The sequence below is a fragment of the Ranitomeya variabilis genome, chromosome 3 (genome assembly GCF_051348905.1).
Source record: "Ranitomeya variabilis isolate aRanVar5 chromosome 3, aRanVar5.hap1, whole genome shotgun sequence".
Classification (NCBI taxonomy): Eukaryota; Metazoa; Chordata; class Amphibia; order Anura; family Dendrobatidae; genus Ranitomeya; species Ranitomeya variabilis.
This window is the reverse complement of record NC_135234.1, coordinates 88,104,886-88,123,240: the sequence shown is the minus strand read 5'-3', so window position 1 is coordinate 88,123,240 and position 18,355 is coordinate 88,104,886. Positions and strand designations below refer to the sequence as shown.

The window sequence follows — 18,355 nt, the reverse complement described above, 5'->3', positions numbered from 1 at the left end:
AATATTGGCACTTCCGATCAGGCAGCGGATAGTGAGGAGGATTCCCGGTCTCCTTCCCTTCCCTGGACCCCTGCAGCCAAGACATGTGCGGTGCTCGGTGCTGGCTCTGCCTCCTGCTGGGCTGCCGTCAGGGCTTCTCTCCTCCTCTCCAATCGAGAATCTGTGGAAAGAGCTGAAAACTGCTGTTCACAAATGATCTCCATCAAACCTCACTGAGATCGAGCTGTTTGCCAAGGAAGAATGAGCAAGAATTTCAGTCTCTCGATGTACAAAACTGGTAGAGACATACCCCAAGCGACTTGCAGCTGTAATCGCAGCAAAAGGTGGAGTAACAAAGTATTAAGTTAAAGAGGCCAAATAGTATTGCATGCCCCACTTTTCAGTTTTTGAATTTCCACAAAAATGTAAATATGATACGTGGGAAAAGGTTGAAAAGTTCCAGGGGGCAGAATACTTTCGCAAGGCACTGTACAAAGCATAAAACTGCAATCTTCCTCTGAAAAGCTGTTGTACACCCAAGAACACTTTTTTCTGTTTCAGACTACTTCGCCAAAACCAGATAAAAAAGGGTTTTACAAAGAAAAAAAAAGTGTTTAATATTTAAAATAAGACTTCAAGCTTTATTAAGAAATACATATGAACAAACATATACATATTTTCAACATAGCAAAGGCCTTTAGTGCAGTATAACAACACAAAAAAGAAAATGTCCAAAAGTATAATTTAAACAAACAAAAAAATATATATATGGCATATGCACCGATAACTTGACACATATACACATATGTATATATATATATATATATATATATATATATATATATATATATATATATATACACATACATATATATATATATATATATATATATATATATATATATATATATATATATATATATATATATATATATATATATATACACACATCTCTGTCTGTGTGTGGCCAGTTAACAGTGCATGAAATACAAGTCAAAATGCAGTATGATTTCTGTTCACATGACAATGCTTCCTGGCTATGAGTGCAGGCACAGAGGAGTGGGGCAGGGAGCCAAAATTGGGAGTGGGTTTAAAAGAAATCAGAAGAAATCTCCTTGTTAGATCCACTGTTTGATTCATTAAAAACAAAAAACATGACTGTTCAGCATTACACCAGTATATAATCTGTAGGTCTGGCCCATATTAAACGTTTGACCAGACATGTCTGCAGACTGCTGATGTGATTGTCTGTGTGCTCATCGGTGTTGTGGACGGGTGCAATACTGATTTAATACGTACATTCAGTGACGAAATCCACAACCTCGTCGTTTTAAAATTGTCATTAGAAGATTTGGTCTCTGTGCATGGAGGGGAGCCTGTGAGGCAGGACTGTGGGTAGGGTCCTCGGTTTTGCTATAGTCTGTATCATCTTTTTTTATTTAAATTTCACATCTGCGCAGTACTAGCCGCAGGCGGCACTTGTGTAGATTGAAATCCTGGCAGGAAAATGGCGCCGATGCATACGCAGATTAAGATCTCAGCTCAATGACGAGCCGAGATCTCAATCTGCCCATACACCGCTATTGTAACTGACTTCCCGAGGTCAATCTGCACATGTGCCGCTATCAGCGCCATTTTACTGAGCCCACCATGAGATCAATTTGCGCAAGCTCAGACCGTGGCTAGACCTATGCAGGATATAAGGAAAGGAATAAAGACACATGGGGCTATACAGGGGCCATGGCAGAGCCGAAGACCCTACCCACATTCCTGCCTCAATGCACGGAGACCAAAACTTCTAATGACGATTATTAAACAACCAGGCTGTGGATTTCTTCACTGGATGTATGTATTATACGAGTATAGCAGCGCCATTATAGCTATACCTTTAGTTTAATATGCATAACCTTGATGACAGATTCTCGTTAAGAATTAACCATCATGCAGATTCTCTATTTCAGGAATTCCTTCAATTGTCTCAGCTTCTCACAATTATCTACAACATCTGGTATAGAGAGGAGAATCTATAAAATAAAAAACAAGAGATTAATAAATACACAAGCTCCATATCATTGTACACCGACAAGCCATAAGAACTGACCCACAGAACCTGCCCTTTTCGAGATTTTGAGACCTAGCTGTCTAACATCACAATTTAGACTTGTCGCAGTCATTGAGATCCTTGTACGGCTATGTACCATAACACATGTATCATGATACATAAAAACTGTGGAATCCAAATGGTCCAAATATTTAATGATGCCTCAGGCCAAAAATATATTCATTTAAGTAAAAAAATAAAATAAAAGCCACCAAAGATGTTTTTAACCCCTTAGGTGACAGTCACATGTTGCAGTGCATTGTTTGGCAGCTGTATTACATAGTTGAAATCTCAGTAAAAATGTATCAGCTTCTTCAAAATTGTAGCAAAAAAACCCCTGAATTTTGATTATTACAGCAGAAATAATGAACTTCTGGTGCAGCAGTAAAATACGCACCCCGCCGCAGCATGTGAATGTGGCCTGAAGATGCTCACACAAAGAAGATTTCGATTGGACGAGTTGATGCCATCCATAATAGGACATTAAAAACAAACAAAACAGGATGGTTGAACGTTTTTAACCTGTAAGGTCACATTTTTGGCAGACTACAAGCATCATTTACAAATAGTGGTCGGCCAGAATCATCCATATCTTAGGAGTCTTTTCTTCTAGAATTATCATCATCTATCATCTCATCTTACCTGTCGTATTCTTTCAATTATGAGGTCTAGTTTCCGGACTTCTGCCTCAGAATTGGAGAGATTGGCTTCCAGTACATCCCGCTACAAAAGACATTATATAAGCAGGACAGTCACCAAACATGCTGGGGAATGCGGCCCCGATTGTGGCCTACTTCAGCTGTTGGCTCTTGGCAGAATATTTCGATAAGTCACTTATAGGGGTTGTCATATACAAACTATCTTCGAAGTACAGCCAATGGGGCAATCAGCTAATTGCCCGGGGTCTCACTCTGGGCACCCAGGCAAACTGAGGATTCTGACGGGGAAAGCTGTGGCGTTGGGCCACTTCTGGGGTAAGTGTTGCATTACATGGCAGCCAATTAGAATAGTCATCTTTGACAGTTTAGAGCCACAGAACTGGGGCCCCTCTTAAATAGTGCCTCTTCTTTCAGTCAGCTGTAGCTCAATAATATTAGGTCATTAAACTCAGACTCTAAACTTATGATGTAACGGAAACAATGAGAGGGCAGGTCTGAATCCTCTGGGAGACATCAGGGTAAAACTGCGATATGGTTGGTCACTTCTAAGTAACAGTAGTGCAAGGCTCAACATGGAGCCTCCAAGAATATTATCCTTCCTTATGTCTTTATCTTCTTCAACACCAATGGGAGAAGTGGAAGGAAAGATGTAGGAACTGGAGAAGGGCATCCATAAAGACCAGCAGAGGATCCATTGCCAGAGTATTACTTGTCCTGGCACTTTGTGGTTCATCCATGATGGTGCCATGAGGGTAACATTCTGAGGGCCCCAAACACTTACAATGATGAGCAAAAGTTGAAAGACCACTCGTCAAGGTCTATCAAAGATAGACTGAGAAAACATGCAACTCAATTCTGTAACCTAGTAGTGTGGACAGTGAAGACGACCTGGACAATGGATTCTGCACTGAATTTAAGTAGTCCCTTTCAAGATGTTTCATTGCAAGTGCTGAGCTAGTAAATAAGGTATGCCATGCCTATTGTCCTTCTGATCTCAAATGGGGTGTCTCGCCAGAATAACTTGCCAGTGAAGGAGAAGAAAATTGTCATGACCCTAGAGTTGATGGACAGAAAAATGTTGTGTGTCATGTGATGGACAAAGACTCCTCTCCCCAGACTAGAAGACTGCCTAATCCTCACCACAAACTGCAGTGTACTGGCAGGATGAGGTAATCCCAAACAATTAAAGGGAAGAATGCCAACATAGAAAGCATTGGTGAACTTGGCTATAGAGTCAGATTTGCAGGTTAATTGGGAAGAAGATCTCTGTCCCATTTGTAAAGCACTGCTGCAGGGTTCTGGAATGGAAGAGGGCAAAAGCAAAGTCCACCATGAAAGCAACCAACCTCCACATGACCATAATGCAGAACCTGAGGAGGAAAGGAGATGAGACAACTGTGGGAAAAACAGACCAGTGGATCAATGTATTGACATATGGAATGAACAGCTGTAGGTGACCATAGGTGTGAAGGCTGCAAGTCATCTGAAGTCGGTGAATGGCTGCAGAGGTGATGTTTAATAAACCTGACAAGTGACTGCCAGGAGACCAAGTCGACATTAAGTCGGATTAAAAAATGCGTCCTGATCGGTGAGCAATGCTGGCAGGGGGAATGGACGGTAAGGTCACGGAAAGAGCACTGGAGGCTTGGGATGGTCCTGTCCTCTAAGATCTGACTGGAGATTAAGCTCCTGTTAGTACTGGGACAAACTGGTTGGAGGGAAGCAGCAACAAGGGAAAAGACCCACTTTCTGAAAGTTGTGATGTGGTACACTGTCTGAAAGTGAAGTGTCGATGTCAAGGTGAATATTGAAGGTAGGTTAGACAGCCATTCATAACGTAGGAAGAAACCTCAAGCAGAACAGTAACATCTATAAGGAATGATAAAAAGATTTTTCCAAGAAGACTTTTCACTGAGGAAGATACTTACATGTCTCAATAGCCGTTGAATGGATTCGGACTTTGAATATTCAAGGTTAACTAGTTTCTCTCTCAATGTAGTTAACTAAGGGTAACAAACACAAGATTAAATGTGGATAAAGTGGAAAAACGTATCCAGATATGTAGAACCACAAAGATATATAGGGAAGACATCAAACATAGGAGAGGCAGACTAATCAGACTCACATCTTTGTGCAATATCAGTTTCTCCTGAATCCAGTTTCTTGCAGCATGTTCACCGTCCTGAGCTAGTTCTTGTTTCAGGACTTCCACCTGTTTTTCATATACCTTTAAAGACAACTGTAACTCTGCACTTTCCTGAATTAGGACCTAATATCAAATAATATAACAAATAATTATAATCTTCATGTTTCATCACTTAAAAGGGATCGGTCAGTAAGTTTTTGTCATATAACCTGAACGCGGCATGATGTAGGGGCAGAGATCCTGATCCCAGCAATGTATCAGTTTACTGGGTGCAGCAATTGTGATAGAATCACAGTTTCTCAGATGCAGATCTAGCAGTTTTCTGAATGCTGAGCCCTGTACAGCCCGACCACCCCCCCTCATTAACAGCTTTCTGTGTTTGTAAAGCAGCTTTTCAGTGGTGGAGCAGGGTTGGACTAGGAGGCACTAGACAAGTTGACCAGTAGCGATAATCTCCTGCTGATAAACCATTGATTGTATTGAAACAGCAAAACACAGTAAGTGACACACTGCTGGAATCAGGCTTACTTCCCCTACATCTGGTGCACTCTCAGATTGCATAGCAGAAACCTAGTGACAGATTCCCTTTCAAAGTAAAATCAAGAGCCACCAAACTAATTACACTGATCTTGTTTTTCAGCACAATCCCCAGCAAACTTACCTTCGTGGGGGCAAAAGATTTTCAAATTACTGAAAAATAAAAATCAAACTGCATGCAAATGAAGCTGCACGTGCACAGAGGGCTGTCTGATTCCCAGCTAGTGCATCAATCCTCTTTACTTCTCACCTAGCTCCATCTCCATGTGCATTAATTAAATATATTCTCTGCCTCAGAAGACATTGCCGTTATAATAGATGAATGTGGATAAAATCTGCGCTGCTGTGACAAATAATGAATCCAGATATAGTTGTAAGGTGTTCAGGTGGTTTATTCAACGCGTTTCGAAGCGCATGGCTTCTTCTTCAGGAAGTTTCCACACAAAGATCTTTGTGTGGAAACTTCCTGAAGAAGAAGCCATGAGCTTCGAAACGCGTTGAATAAACCACCTGAACACCTTACAACTATATCTGGATTCATTATTTGTCACAGCAGCGCAGATTTTATCCACATTCATCTATTATAACGTCTTTAAGAGGTCGCAGCGCCGACCTGTGGATCTGCAGCAACTGACAAATTACACGCCTTTACTTTGCACCATCAGGTGAGCAGTTCTCTCATAATTCTTTAAGAGCAGTCCTGAGGATAAGACCCTATATGCGCTTTTTTGTCTCCTATTCTTCTATATCAGAAGACATTGCGGCACAGGAGAGAAGTCAGTAAAAAAAGGAGATTTTTGTGTACTCACTGTAAAATCTCTTTCTCTTAGCCTCTAATTGGGGGACACAGGACCATGGGTGTTATGCTGCTGTCCACTAGGAGGCGACACTATGCATAATCTGAAAAAGATTAACTGTGGCTCCTCCTGTGCAGTATACACCCCTGGACGGCATCAGCCTTCTCCAGTTTTGTGCAAAAGCAGTAGGAGGAACGTAACATGAATAACATAATTATGCCTGTAAGAAGGCAACTATGTACGAGCTCAAGAAACAATATGAGAACTCAACAGTTACAACAGCCCGGAAAGGGCAACAGGGTGGGAGCTGTGTCCCCCAATTAGAGGCTAAGAGAAAGAGATTTTACGGTGAGTACACAAAAATCTCCTTTACTCTGTCGCCTCATTGGGGGACACAGGACCATGGGACGTCCTAAAGCAGTCCCTGGGTGGGAAGCAATGGACGAATATTGTGCAGACAGGCCCGTACACTTAGGGCACTGCCGCCTGCAGGACACGTCTACCCAGGCTCGCGTCCGCTGAGGACTGGGTATGAACCCTGTAGTGTTTAGTAAACGTGTGTAAGCTAGTCCAAGTGGCCGCCTTACACACTTGTTGTGCCGAAGCCTGGTGCCGAATGGCCCAGGAGACCCCTACCGCCCGTGTAGTGTGCGCCGTAATACCGGCTGGAAGAGGAGAATTCTTAAGGCGGTACGCCTCTTGTATGGTGGATTTGATCCACCTGGCAAGAGTAGCTTTGGAAGCTGGCATACCCTTGTGGCCGCCTTCCAGAAGGAGGAAAAGGGAATCAGACCTCCGGAAGGACGCAGTCCTAGACACGTATATACGCAAAGCCCTGACAAGGTCAAGCGTATGCAGAGCCTTCTCCACTCTATGAACCGGAACCGGACAAAGGGATGGTAGTGAAATTTCCTCATTGAGGTGGAAGTCGGACACAACCTTCGGGAGGAAGGATGGGACCGTACGAAGAACTACCTTGTCCTGGTGAAATGCCAGGAAAGGCCGTCTGCAGGAGAGTGCTGTCAGTTCAGACACCCTGCGTAGCGAGGTGATTGCCACCAGGAAAACCACCTTCTGGGAAAGAAGGCGGAGCGGGACCTCCTTAAGAGGTTCGAAGGGTGGTTCCTGCAATGCTGTCAGGACCAGGTTGAGGTCCCACGTTTCTAGTGGTCGTCTGTAGGGGGGAACCAATCGGGAAACCCCCTGAAGGAAAGTCCTTACTTGCGGCTTGGTAGCAATGCGCTTTTGGAAAAGCACCGAGAGGGCTGACACCTGGCTCTTAAGCGAGCCCAATGACAGCCTGGCCTCCAGACCCGATTGGAGAAAACCAAGTACTTTGGGTAGGGAATAAGGGAGTGGGATCTGGCCACGAGATTCGCACCAGGTAAAGAAAGCTTTCCAGGTACGGTAATAAATCTTGGCAGAGGCTGGTTTCCGTGCTCTGATCATGGTTCCAATGACATCTGCCGAGAGCCCTGCCTGAGTTAGAACCCAGGTCTCAAGGGCCACGCCGTCAAATTGAGAGCCCCTGAGTTCTGGTGGTAGAACGGCCCTTGTGATAGAAGATCGTAGCGGTCGGGAAGACGCCAAGGGGCGTCTGCTGTGAGTTGTACGATGTCGGCGTACCATGTGCGTCTGGGCCAGTCCGGTGCAATGAGGATGGTTGGAACTCCCTCTTGTTTGATCTTCCTCACCACTCTGGATATCAGGGGGAGAGGTGGAAAAATGTACAGAAGCTGGAACTGGGTCCAGTCCTGAACCAGAGCGTCTGCTCCGAGCGACCGCGGATCGTGTGTTCTGGCAATGAAGTTGGAGACCTTGGCATTGAAATGGGATGCCATTAGGTCCACATCCGGGGTCCCCCAGCGGAGACAGATCTGTTGAAAAATTTCGGGATGGAGAGACCACTCTCCCGAGTCTATTCCTTGTCGGCTGAGGAAGTCTGCTTCCCAGTTGTCCACACCCGGAATGTGGACCGCCGAAAGAACCGACCCTGTGTCCTCCGCCCAGCGGAGGATATGTGACACTTCCCGCATCGCCTGGGTACTGCGGGTCCCCCCTTGATGATTCACATATGCCACAGCCGTGGCATTGTCCGACTGTATCCTGATGTGAGAGGCTGCCAGTAAGTGATGGAAGGCCCTCAATGCCAGTAGGATGGCACGAATTTGCAGGATGTTGATGGGCATGGTCGCTTCCGCTGGGGACCACTTGCCCTGTGGTGTAGGTGCCCCGCACCCCAACCCGTCAGGCTCGCGTCGGTGGTCAGGACCTTCCATTGACCTGAGAGAAAGGATTTCCCCTTTGCTAGCGAGGTTGGCTTGAGCCACCAGTGCAGGGACCTCCTGGTTGACGACGTTAGCTGGAACTCCCTGTCGAGAGAAAAGGGATTCCTGTCCCAGGACTTGAGAATGGCTAGTTGGAGAGGTCTGAGGTGAAACTGGGCAAATGGGACAGCTTCTATTGCCGCTGCCATCTTGCCGAGGACTCTCATGGCAAACCGGAGAGATCGAGGGGGTTTGCGGAGGAGGGTGCGAACTGCTAGTCGGAGGGCCAGTGCCTTGTCCTTGGGAAGGAGCACTAGACCCCTGGAGGTGTTGAATAACATTCCCAGGAAGGTCAGGGACTGACTCGGGGTTGGTGATGACTTTTGTAGGTTGATTAACCAGCCCATGCGACTGAGAGTATCGGTTGTGATTGAGACGCTGAGCTCGCAGTCCTTGAAGGTGGGAGCCTTGATGAGTAGATTGTCCAGGTATGGAACGACTACTATGCCTCTGGAGTGCAGGACGTCCATGGTAGCTGCCATGACCTTGGTGAACACTCTGGGAGCCGTGGCGAGTCCAAAGGGGAGAGCCACGAATTGGTAGTGGTCCTGGCCTATTGCGAACCTGAGAAACCTCTGATGGGCAGGTGCAATGGGTATATGCAGGTATGCGTCTTGTATGTCTATGGAGGCGAGATATTCTCCCTTCTCCATGGACGCAATGATGGACCGAAGGGACTCCATGCGGAAATGACGGACCCGTACATATTTGTTGAGCTGTTTTAGGTCTAGTATGGGCCGTACGCTGCCTCCTTTCTTGGGAACTACGAACAGATTGGAGTAGAACCCTCGGAAGCGGTCGGTCGTGGGTACCGGTACTATGACTCCTGATTGACAAAGCGAGGAGACCGCTTGGTGGTAGGCTCGAGCCTTGGCTGGCGGTTTTGGGGGGACAGAGAGGAAGAACCGGTCCGGTGGGTTGGAGGTGAAGTCTATTTTGTATCCGGAAGACACTAGTTCCGTGACCCACCTGTCTTCTGTAATAGGCAGCCAGACTTGATGAAAGAGCAAAACTCGGCCGCCTACTGGTGTGGTGTCTTCCGGAGTCCGTGAGTCATGAGGAGGAGAAAGTCTGCGATTTTCCTCCTCTGGGCTTAGACTGGCCTGCTTTTGACTGCCAGGTCTTGCCCGACCTTTGCGTCGATCGTGAGTTGTCCCTGCGTGGGGAACGGTTACGATTTTGTACTGGACGTGAGACGGACCAGCCGGAGGAATTCCGAAAGGATCGGAATCGAGTTTGGTTACGCTTCTTGTAAGTGCGTTTACATAGTTACATAGTTACATAGTTATTAAGGTTGAAGGAAGACTGTAAGTCCATCTAGTTCAACCCATAGCCTAACCTAACATGCCCTAACATGTTGATCCAGGGGAAGGCAAAAAAACCCCATGTGGCAAAGAGTAACTCCACCATGGGGAAAAAAATTCCTTCCCGACTCCACATACGGCAATCAGACTAGTTCCCTGGATCAACGCCTTATCAAGGAATCTAGTGTATATACCCTGTAACATTATACTTTTCCAGAAAGGTATCCAGTCCCCTCTTAAATTTAATTAATGAATCACTCATTACAACATCATACGGCAGAGAGTTCCATAGTCTCACTGCTCTTACAGTAAAGAATCCGCGTCTGTTATTATGCTTAAACCTTCTTTCCTCCAGACGTAGAGGATGCCCCCTTGTCCCTGTCTCAGGTCTATGATTAAAAAGATCACCAGAAAGGTCTTTGTACTGTCCCCTCATATATTTATACATTAAAATAAGATCACCCCTTAGTCTTCGTTTTTCCAAACTAAATAGCCCCAAGTGTAATAACCTATCTTGGTATTGCAGACCCCCCAGTCCTCTAATAACCTTGGTCGCTCTTCTCTGCACCCGCTCCAGTTCAGCTATGTCTTTCTTATACACCGGAGACCAGAACTGTGCACAGTATTCTAAGTGTGGTCGAACTAGTGACTTGTATAGAGGTAAAATTATGTTCTCCTCATGAGCATCTATGCCTCTTTTAATACATCCCATTATTTTATTTGCCTTTGTAGCAGCTGCCTGACACTGGCCACTGAATACGAGTTTGTCATCCACCCATACACCCAGGTCTTTTTCATTGACGGTTTTGCCCAGAGTTTTAGAATTAAGCACATAGTTATACATCTTATTACTTCTACCCAAGTGCATGACCTTACATTTATCCCCATTAAAGCTCATTTGCCATTTATCAGCCCAAGCTTCTAGTTTACATAAATCATCCTGTAATATAAAATTGTCCTCCCCTGTATTGATTACCCTGCAGAGTTTAGTGTCATCTGCAAATATTGAAATTCTACTCTGAATGCCCCCTACAAGGTCATTAATAAATATGTTAAAAAGAAGAGGGCCCAATACTGACCCCTGTGGTACCCCACTGCTAACCGTGACCCAGTCCGAGTGTGCTCCATTAATAACCACCCTTTGTTTCCTATCCCTGAGCCAGCTCTGAACCCACTTACACATATTTTCCCCTATCCCCATTACTCTCATTTTATGTAACAACCTTTTGTGTGGCACCGTATCAAAAGCTTTGGAAAAGTCCATATATACTATGTCCACTGGGTTCCCTTGGTCCAGTCCGGAACTTACCTCTTCATAGAAGCTGATCAAATTAGTCTGACATGAACGGTCCCTAGTAAACCCGTGCTGATACTGGGTCATGAGGTTATTCCTCTTCAGATACTCCAGCATAGCATCCCTTAGAATGCCCTCCAGGATTTTACCCACAGTAGAGGTTAAGCTTACTGGCCTATAATTACCGAGTTCAGTTTTTGCCCCTTTTTTGAATATTGGCACCACATTTGCTATACGCCAGTCCTGTGGTACAGACCCTGTTATTATGGAGTCTTTAAAGATTAAAAATAATGGTCTATCAATGACTGTACTTAGTTCCTGCAGTACTCGGGGGTGTATCCCATCCGGGCCCGGAGATTTATCAATTTTAGTTATTTTTAGACGCCGCTGTACTTCCTGCTGGGTTAAGCAGGTGACATTTAATGGGGAATTTTTATCACTAGTCATTTTGTCTGCCATGGGATTTTCTTTTGTAAATACTGATGAAAAAAAGTCATTTAGCATATTGGCTTTTTCCTCATCCTCATCCACCATTTCACCCAGACTATTTTTAAGGGGGCCAACACTGTCATTTTTTAGTTTCTTACTATTTATATAGTTAAAGAATATTTTGGGATTATTTTTACTCTCTCTGGCAATGAGTCTCTCTGTCTCAATCTTTGCTGCCTTGATTTGCTTTTTACAGAATTTATTTAATTTTCTGTATTTATTTAATGCCTCCTCACTACCTACTTCCTTTAATTCTCTAAATGCTTTCTTTTTGTCCCTTATTGCGCCCCTTACAGCTCTATTTAGCCATATTGGTTTCCTCCTATTTCTAGTATGTTTATTCCCATACGGTATATACTGTGCACAGGTCCTATCCAGGATGCTAATAAATGTCTCCCATTTTCTTTGTGTATTTTTGTGTCTCAGGATATTGTCCCAGTTAATTGCACCAAGATCCTCTCTCATCCGTTGGAAATTTGCCCTCCTGAAGTTAAGTGTCCTTGTCACCCCCCTACTACCCATCTTATTAAAGGTTACATGAAAACTTATTATTTTGTGATCACTATTCCCCAAGTGACCCCCAACCCTTATATTTGATATGCGGTCTGGCCTGTTGGTTAATATTAGGTCTAGCAGTGCCCCCCTCCTTGTTGGGTCCTGAACCAGTTGTGAAAGGTAATTGTCTCTCATAGTTGTCAAAAACCGATTACCTTTGCTGGAACTGCAGGTTTCTGTTCCCCAATCTATTTCAGGGTAGTTGAAGTCCCCCATAATAATGACTTCTCCTTGAGTCGCAGCTTCATCTATTTGCTTTACGAGGATATTCTCCATTGCTTCCATTAGTTTTGGAGATTTATAACAAACCCCTATCAGCAATTTATTATTTTTTCCCCCTCCCCTTATCTCCACCCACAGGGACTCTACATTTTCATTAAATTCACCTATATTATCATGCAGGATGGGTTTTAAGGAAGATTTTACATATAGACCAACCCCTCCCCCTCGCTTATCTGTACGGTCATTTCTGAACAGGCTATAGCCCTGCAAGTTAACAGCCCAGTCATGGCTCTCATCCAGCCACGTCTCAGATATCCCCACCATGTCATAATTATGCTCCAACAACATTAGTTCTAATTCATCCATTTTGTTGGCGAGGCTTCTGGCATTAGTATACATGCACTTGATGTTACTCTCTGTACCTCTATTCTTTCTTAAATTACTAACTGTTCTAACCCCACCCCCCATGCCACCGCCACCCCCAACTTCCTTATTTGTGCCCAGGTCTCTATCTGCACTATCTTCCCCTCCTATAAAATGAATACCCTCCCCCCCATTCCCTAGTTTAAACACTCCTCCAACCTTCTAACCATTTTCTCCCCCAGCACAGCTGCACCTTCCCCATTGAGGTGCAGCCCGTCCCTAGCGTAGAGCCTGTAGCCAACTGAGAAGTCGGCCCAGTTCTGCAGGAACCCAAACCCCTCCTTCCTACACCAATTCTTGAGCCACTTATTAACCTCCCTAATCTCCCGTTGCCTCTCTGGCGTGGCACGTGGTACAGGCAGTATTTCGGAAAATACCACGTTGGAGGTCCTTGCTTTCAGCTTGCAGCCTAATTCCCTGAAATCATCTTTAAGGACCTTCCACCTACCTCTAACTTTGTCATTTGTGCCAATGTGCACCATGACCGCTGGGTCCTCACCAGCCCCTCCCAGTAATCTGTCCACCCGATCAGCGATGTGTCGGACTCGAGCGCCAGGTAGGCAGCACACCGTCCGACGATCCCTGTCTTTGTGACAGATTGCCCTATCTGTTCCCCTAATAATTGAGTCCCCCACTACCAGCACCTGTCTGGCCTGCCCTGCTCTCCTATTTCCCCCCTTACTGGAGCAGTCACTCCTCCGGCTTTCAGAGGACATGCCTGGCTGCAGCAGTGCTACCCCTGTACTGGCACCCCCCTCATCTGCCAACTTAGCAAACTTATTGGGGTGTGCCAGATCAGGACTAGCCTCCCTGGCACTCTTCCCTCTACCCCGCCTTCTATCTGTCACCCAGCTAACTGCCACACTGTCCTGCAGCTCCATCCTACCATCCCCCTCCTCATCTATCCCATTGAGCGTCTGCTCTGTGAGCAGAAGACTCCTCTCCATATTGTCTATGGATCTCAGTGTTGCCAGCTGCACATTTAGATCCAGTATCTGGGTTTCCAAATGCACAATGTGCTCACATCTCGCACAGCAGTATGCACCCTCGACCGGCTGGTCAAGGACTGCATACATGTGTTTAGGTTTCAGTTGGGGAAGAGAAGTACTCTTACCCCCTGTAGCGTTGGATATCATAGTGTCCAAATGTTCACCGAAAAGTCTCCCACTGAGGTAGGGGAGGTGCGTGAGGGACTTCTTTGAGGCTGCGTCCGCTTTCCATTCCCGCAGCCAGAGGATACGCCGAATCGTGATGGCGTTTGATGCTATCCCCACGACTCCCCTTGCTGAATCCAGAGCTACATGGAGCATGTAATCTGCTGCAACAGCAATTTGAACCGCTTGGTCCGACAGTTCAGGAGCGGATGCTTGGAAGGCTTGTAAATTGTTTGCCCAGGCCAGGATGGCCTTGGCAGCCCAAACTGAGGTGAACACGGGAGCCAGGAATGCCCCTGCTGCCTCGAAAATTGAACGAGCCATGCGTTCTACCTGCCGGTCTGCTGCGTCCCTTAGGGTTGAGCTATCTGGCAGTGAAAGGAGGGTCTGTGCTGCTAGCCTGGAGACTGGGGGATCCACTTCAGGTGGATCTGTCCATTCCTTGGTGTCCTTCTGTGGGAAGGGGTACCTCGCCTCCAGATATTTGCGATTAGCTAATTTTTTCTCAGGCTGTGAGAGCTGTTTTTTAAGGATCGCCTTAAACTCTGGGTGGTTAGAGAAAACCTTAGGCGGCTTCAGAGGTCCTTCAAAGGAAATCTGATGTTCTGGGGCCTCTGGTGGCGGATCAGAAATGTCCAGCACCCGATGGATGGACGATATTATGTCCTCAACTAGCGCTGTATTGCTAGGAGGGATTGGGATCAGGGACCCCTCCGTTTCTCTGTCTGAGTCAGAGACGCAGATGCCTTCCGAATCCTGTGTATCACTGAGGCGTCCCCTGCTGGGTGAGCTGGGGAGGAGGCCTTCTCTGGTTGGGGATTGCGGAGATCTGCATTGTCTGTCCCTGGAATGGGACGGTCTAGATGACCTGGAGCAACGGTGTCTCTCCCTAGAGGGGGATGACCGTGTGCTATGGGATGACGCAGATGGACTTGATCTATGGATCCGCTTGCGTCGTGACCTAGACGTGGATGTGCCAGGGTCATCTTGTTCCTGAGTCAAGCTCTCCCTTTGCTGGGTAACGGTCATAGCCGGGGCATGACCCTGCAGAGCCTGAAGCAATGTGGAAGTTAGGTTATCTATAGACTGCGTCATAGATTGCGATATCTGAGTAGCCCATTCCGGTGTAGCATTAGACACCGAGGCATTGGCAGGGGCTTCTTGAGGCTGTGACACAGTAGTTTGTATACAGTTCTGACAATGCGGGTACGTGCTACTACTGGGGAGAGCGGTCCCGCAGGCTGTGCAGAATGCATAATAGCAGTTCTGCCTGGTTCTCTTAGACCTTGAGCCCGGCATAGTGCACAGAGTGCAGAGGTGCTGCCAGCAGATGGACCTTACAGGGGTAGAGAACCTACAGGGGAGCCTTATAGGTAATATGGATTCACAGCTGAGTAAAGATAACCCAGCTGTGATCTTACCCCACCAGTGTACCCCTAGGTCCAGCGCCGAAAATCCACAGTCCTGTGCCCCCCGGAGACTGGCTGCCTGGTCCTGGTCCTGCAGACCAGGAGATGCAGGGTTAATCTGCAGCCGAAAATGGCTGCAGAGACAGAGGAGAGAGGAGGAGAAGGGGGCGGAGAGCTGGAAAAAGGCGGCAAGGCTATAAAAAACCCGCCCTTTCTGTCTCGATCCGCCCCTTGTATGACACGGTAGAGTGTCATATTTGTCATCCGGGGGGCGGGCCGGGGGGGCGGAGAGGAGGCTGCTGCTTCAGCTAGGCCGAAGCCGGGGCCTAAATTAGATGCCTGAGGCCCAGAAGGGCTCCAGGCCGGCGCGAAAGTCCAGGAGGGGGTCGGATCTGAACCGGACCCCTCCGGATTTGAAGGCAGGATGGCGGTGGGGCTATAAGCGGAAGGGGGAGCCCGGCTGGGGTCCCCCTGAGGCAGTATAGAGCTGGTGCTGCCGCAGAGACAGGGACGCAGGGAGCCCTGTGTCTGTATGTGCCATGCCTGCCTGCACTCCCCCCGGCCCCAACAGGAGCCTGCAGCTGGGCTGGGGTCCCTGGATGCAGGCGCAGTGTGCTGGCCCATTGCTGGGAGCTGTAGGATGCTGCCTGTACAGGCCCTACCTGAGGTGTCTCAACCTAATACCCCCAGAGGGGGATAGGGAGGGTGCTGTTGTCACACCTTCAGGGGCCTTTATCCTCGCCTCGACCTCAACCCAGAAACCAAAAGGAATTGGGGAAGGAGGGGGGTCTCGACTTCGAACCAACACCCGAGGGGTTGGGGAAGGAGCAGCATGGGGAATAGCCATCTCAACTTCAACTGGGCACCCCATAATAGGGGGCCGAGGAAGGAGCCATGCCGGGAGTCTCACAGGAGACCCTCTTTTCTTCATCTGTAATCCCGTCGGAAAAACGGAGTAAAAATCTTTAGGTGTGCCTCCTTTGCGACACTAAGCAAAAACTGGAGAAGGCTGATGCCGTCCAGGGGTGTATACTGCACAGGAGGAGCCACAGTTAATCTTTTTCAGATTATGCATAGTGTCGCCTCCTAGTGGACAGCAGCATAACACCCATGGTCCTGTGTCCCCCAATGAGGCGACAGAGTAATAAGGACGATCTTCTAAGAGCGCAAGAATCAGTGCATATGGCAGGATTCAACGCATCCTCAAGCACTTGCAGCTTCATTTACTGAAATATACAATGTTGACTTTGGATGAATGATACACGAGAGCCAGGACAGTAGGTTTAAACTTGTTCTTTTACGACCCTACCCAGAAATGAAATGATGACCAGGCAAACGATGGTTATTGTCATATGGTCCCAAGTAATCATATCCTAGGCATCATAAGACAATAGAGGGTGCGACTAAACAGATTTATTACCTCTCTTTTTTTCGCCTCACTAAACTGCTGCAATATCTTCTGTTCTTGTTGATTCATAACCCCCTGGAGTTCGCTGATGCACTGCAGGAAAAAGCTTTGAATCAGACATTATACATCAAGTCACATCACATCACTGGCACAGTAAAAGTATGCAGCTAATAGGATTGCAATAACTGTCTGGAGATTGTGTTTTTGCAGTACACGGTTTGAAACAACAAATTATTCCTTAAATCTACAATAAAAATGGGAACGTCTCCTGATGGGATAAGAGGTAAAGAATCTGCACAGTCACCTTTTGTTTCCCGTTGATTTTCTCATCCAAGAGAGAATTTTCCCTTTTCAGGTTGCCGAGCTCTTCCTGGAGGACACGGATTTCAGACGTATGATGAAAACTTTGACTCTGGATTTCTGCTTTTAGAGATGATCTGAGAGAAAATAATTCAACAGAAAATACTGTCAATACATTTGAGGAATGTCAGAGAACAACGTGGAACAAGAACATGAATAGAAGTTATTACAGAAACTTACAATTAATAAATCTGCAGACCCAAAATATGCAGAATATTAAAGAGAAAATGCCAAAGAAATGCTTGATATGCTCTTAAATCAAATGCACATGAAAGGTGTAGCAACAAGTTAATGTTATCCCATATCGATAGAATACAAGATGCCTTAGTGATTAATGGGGTGCAACTGCTGGAACTTCCATGGTTCCCAAGAAATGTGTTCTGTAGTAATCAAGTATGTGCACATCTGCTCGATTCATCCTCTATGGCACTGCCATAGAAGACAAAACACAGAACACTTATTTCCGGTACTCCTATAGAGAATATATGGAGCATTGGTGCACATGCTTGACCTCTGCTTCATTCAGACGGGTCTCGTTTTTGGAATTGACGAGGATCCCGGTGGTCAGTCCCCCAGAAATTAGTATGTTATCCCCAAATCTTAGTTTATACTGCCCATTTCAAATACATTTTGTCAGCTAGATGGGGTGGCCGGATAACTACCTGGTGTAGACATACAGTAACTGGTTTAGTTTTTAGAACTTTCTTAAAAGGACAGTAATGTAAGGTCCGGATTCAAAGAGTAGTTCTCAGGCAGACAATGGCTTCAAATGTTGCTAAATTTTGTGACTTTTCACATTTCTTTTTGAAACCTGAATGGAGATGAGCCAATGGTATGGCCGAGTGCTGACGAACAACTCAATTATTATGTAAAAAGTGGCATAAATTATGACAGAAATTAACGCCAGTCTCTGAGGGATTATTAGGTAATCATGAAGTCATTACCTGTGTAATAGACCCTAAGAAAGCATCATGTCCTCCCTCTCGCCTAAAGATGGCATGTATATGTGTGTACAGTCTCTGAACAGACACTGGGGCAGCAAACAATCAAATTTCAGGTATGAAGACTACAGAACTGTAAATGTGGCTATGGGCAATTGTACAGGCTGGAACTGTATATCCATATATGAAAGAAAAAAGACAGCTCTCCAGAAAAACATTTAGCACAGAAAAGTGGATTCTTTATTAGCCC

General features: G+C 46.2%; 1 protein-coding gene across 3 annotated transcripts in view; it reads right to left on the bottom strand.

Annotated features, from left to right (window-relative positions):
* Positions 1-931: 931 nt before the first annotated feature.
* The window catches only part of SPAG5 (sperm associated antigen 5), a 115,107-nt gene continuing 97,683 nt past the window's right edge, over positions 932-18,355 (bottom strand). For all 3 annotated transcript variants that reach the window (XM_077294356.1, XM_077294357.1, XM_077294358.1), the window contains exons 21-26: positions 17,109-17,241; positions 16,817-16,897; positions 4,865-5,008; positions 4,668-4,742; positions 2,723-2,803; positions 932-2,003 (exon numbers count right to left, since the gene is read on the bottom strand). In XM_077294356.1, coding sequence (XP_077150471.1) covers positions 1,932-2,003; positions 2,723-2,803; positions 4,668-4,742; positions 4,865-5,008; positions 16,817-16,897; positions 17,109-17,241 — 586 coding nt within the window. In that variant the 3' untranslated portion in view covers positions 932-1,931. The remainder of the gene's footprint in view (positions 2,004-2,722; positions 2,804-4,667; positions 4,743-4,864; positions 5,009-16,816; positions 16,898-17,108; positions 17,242-18,355) is intronic.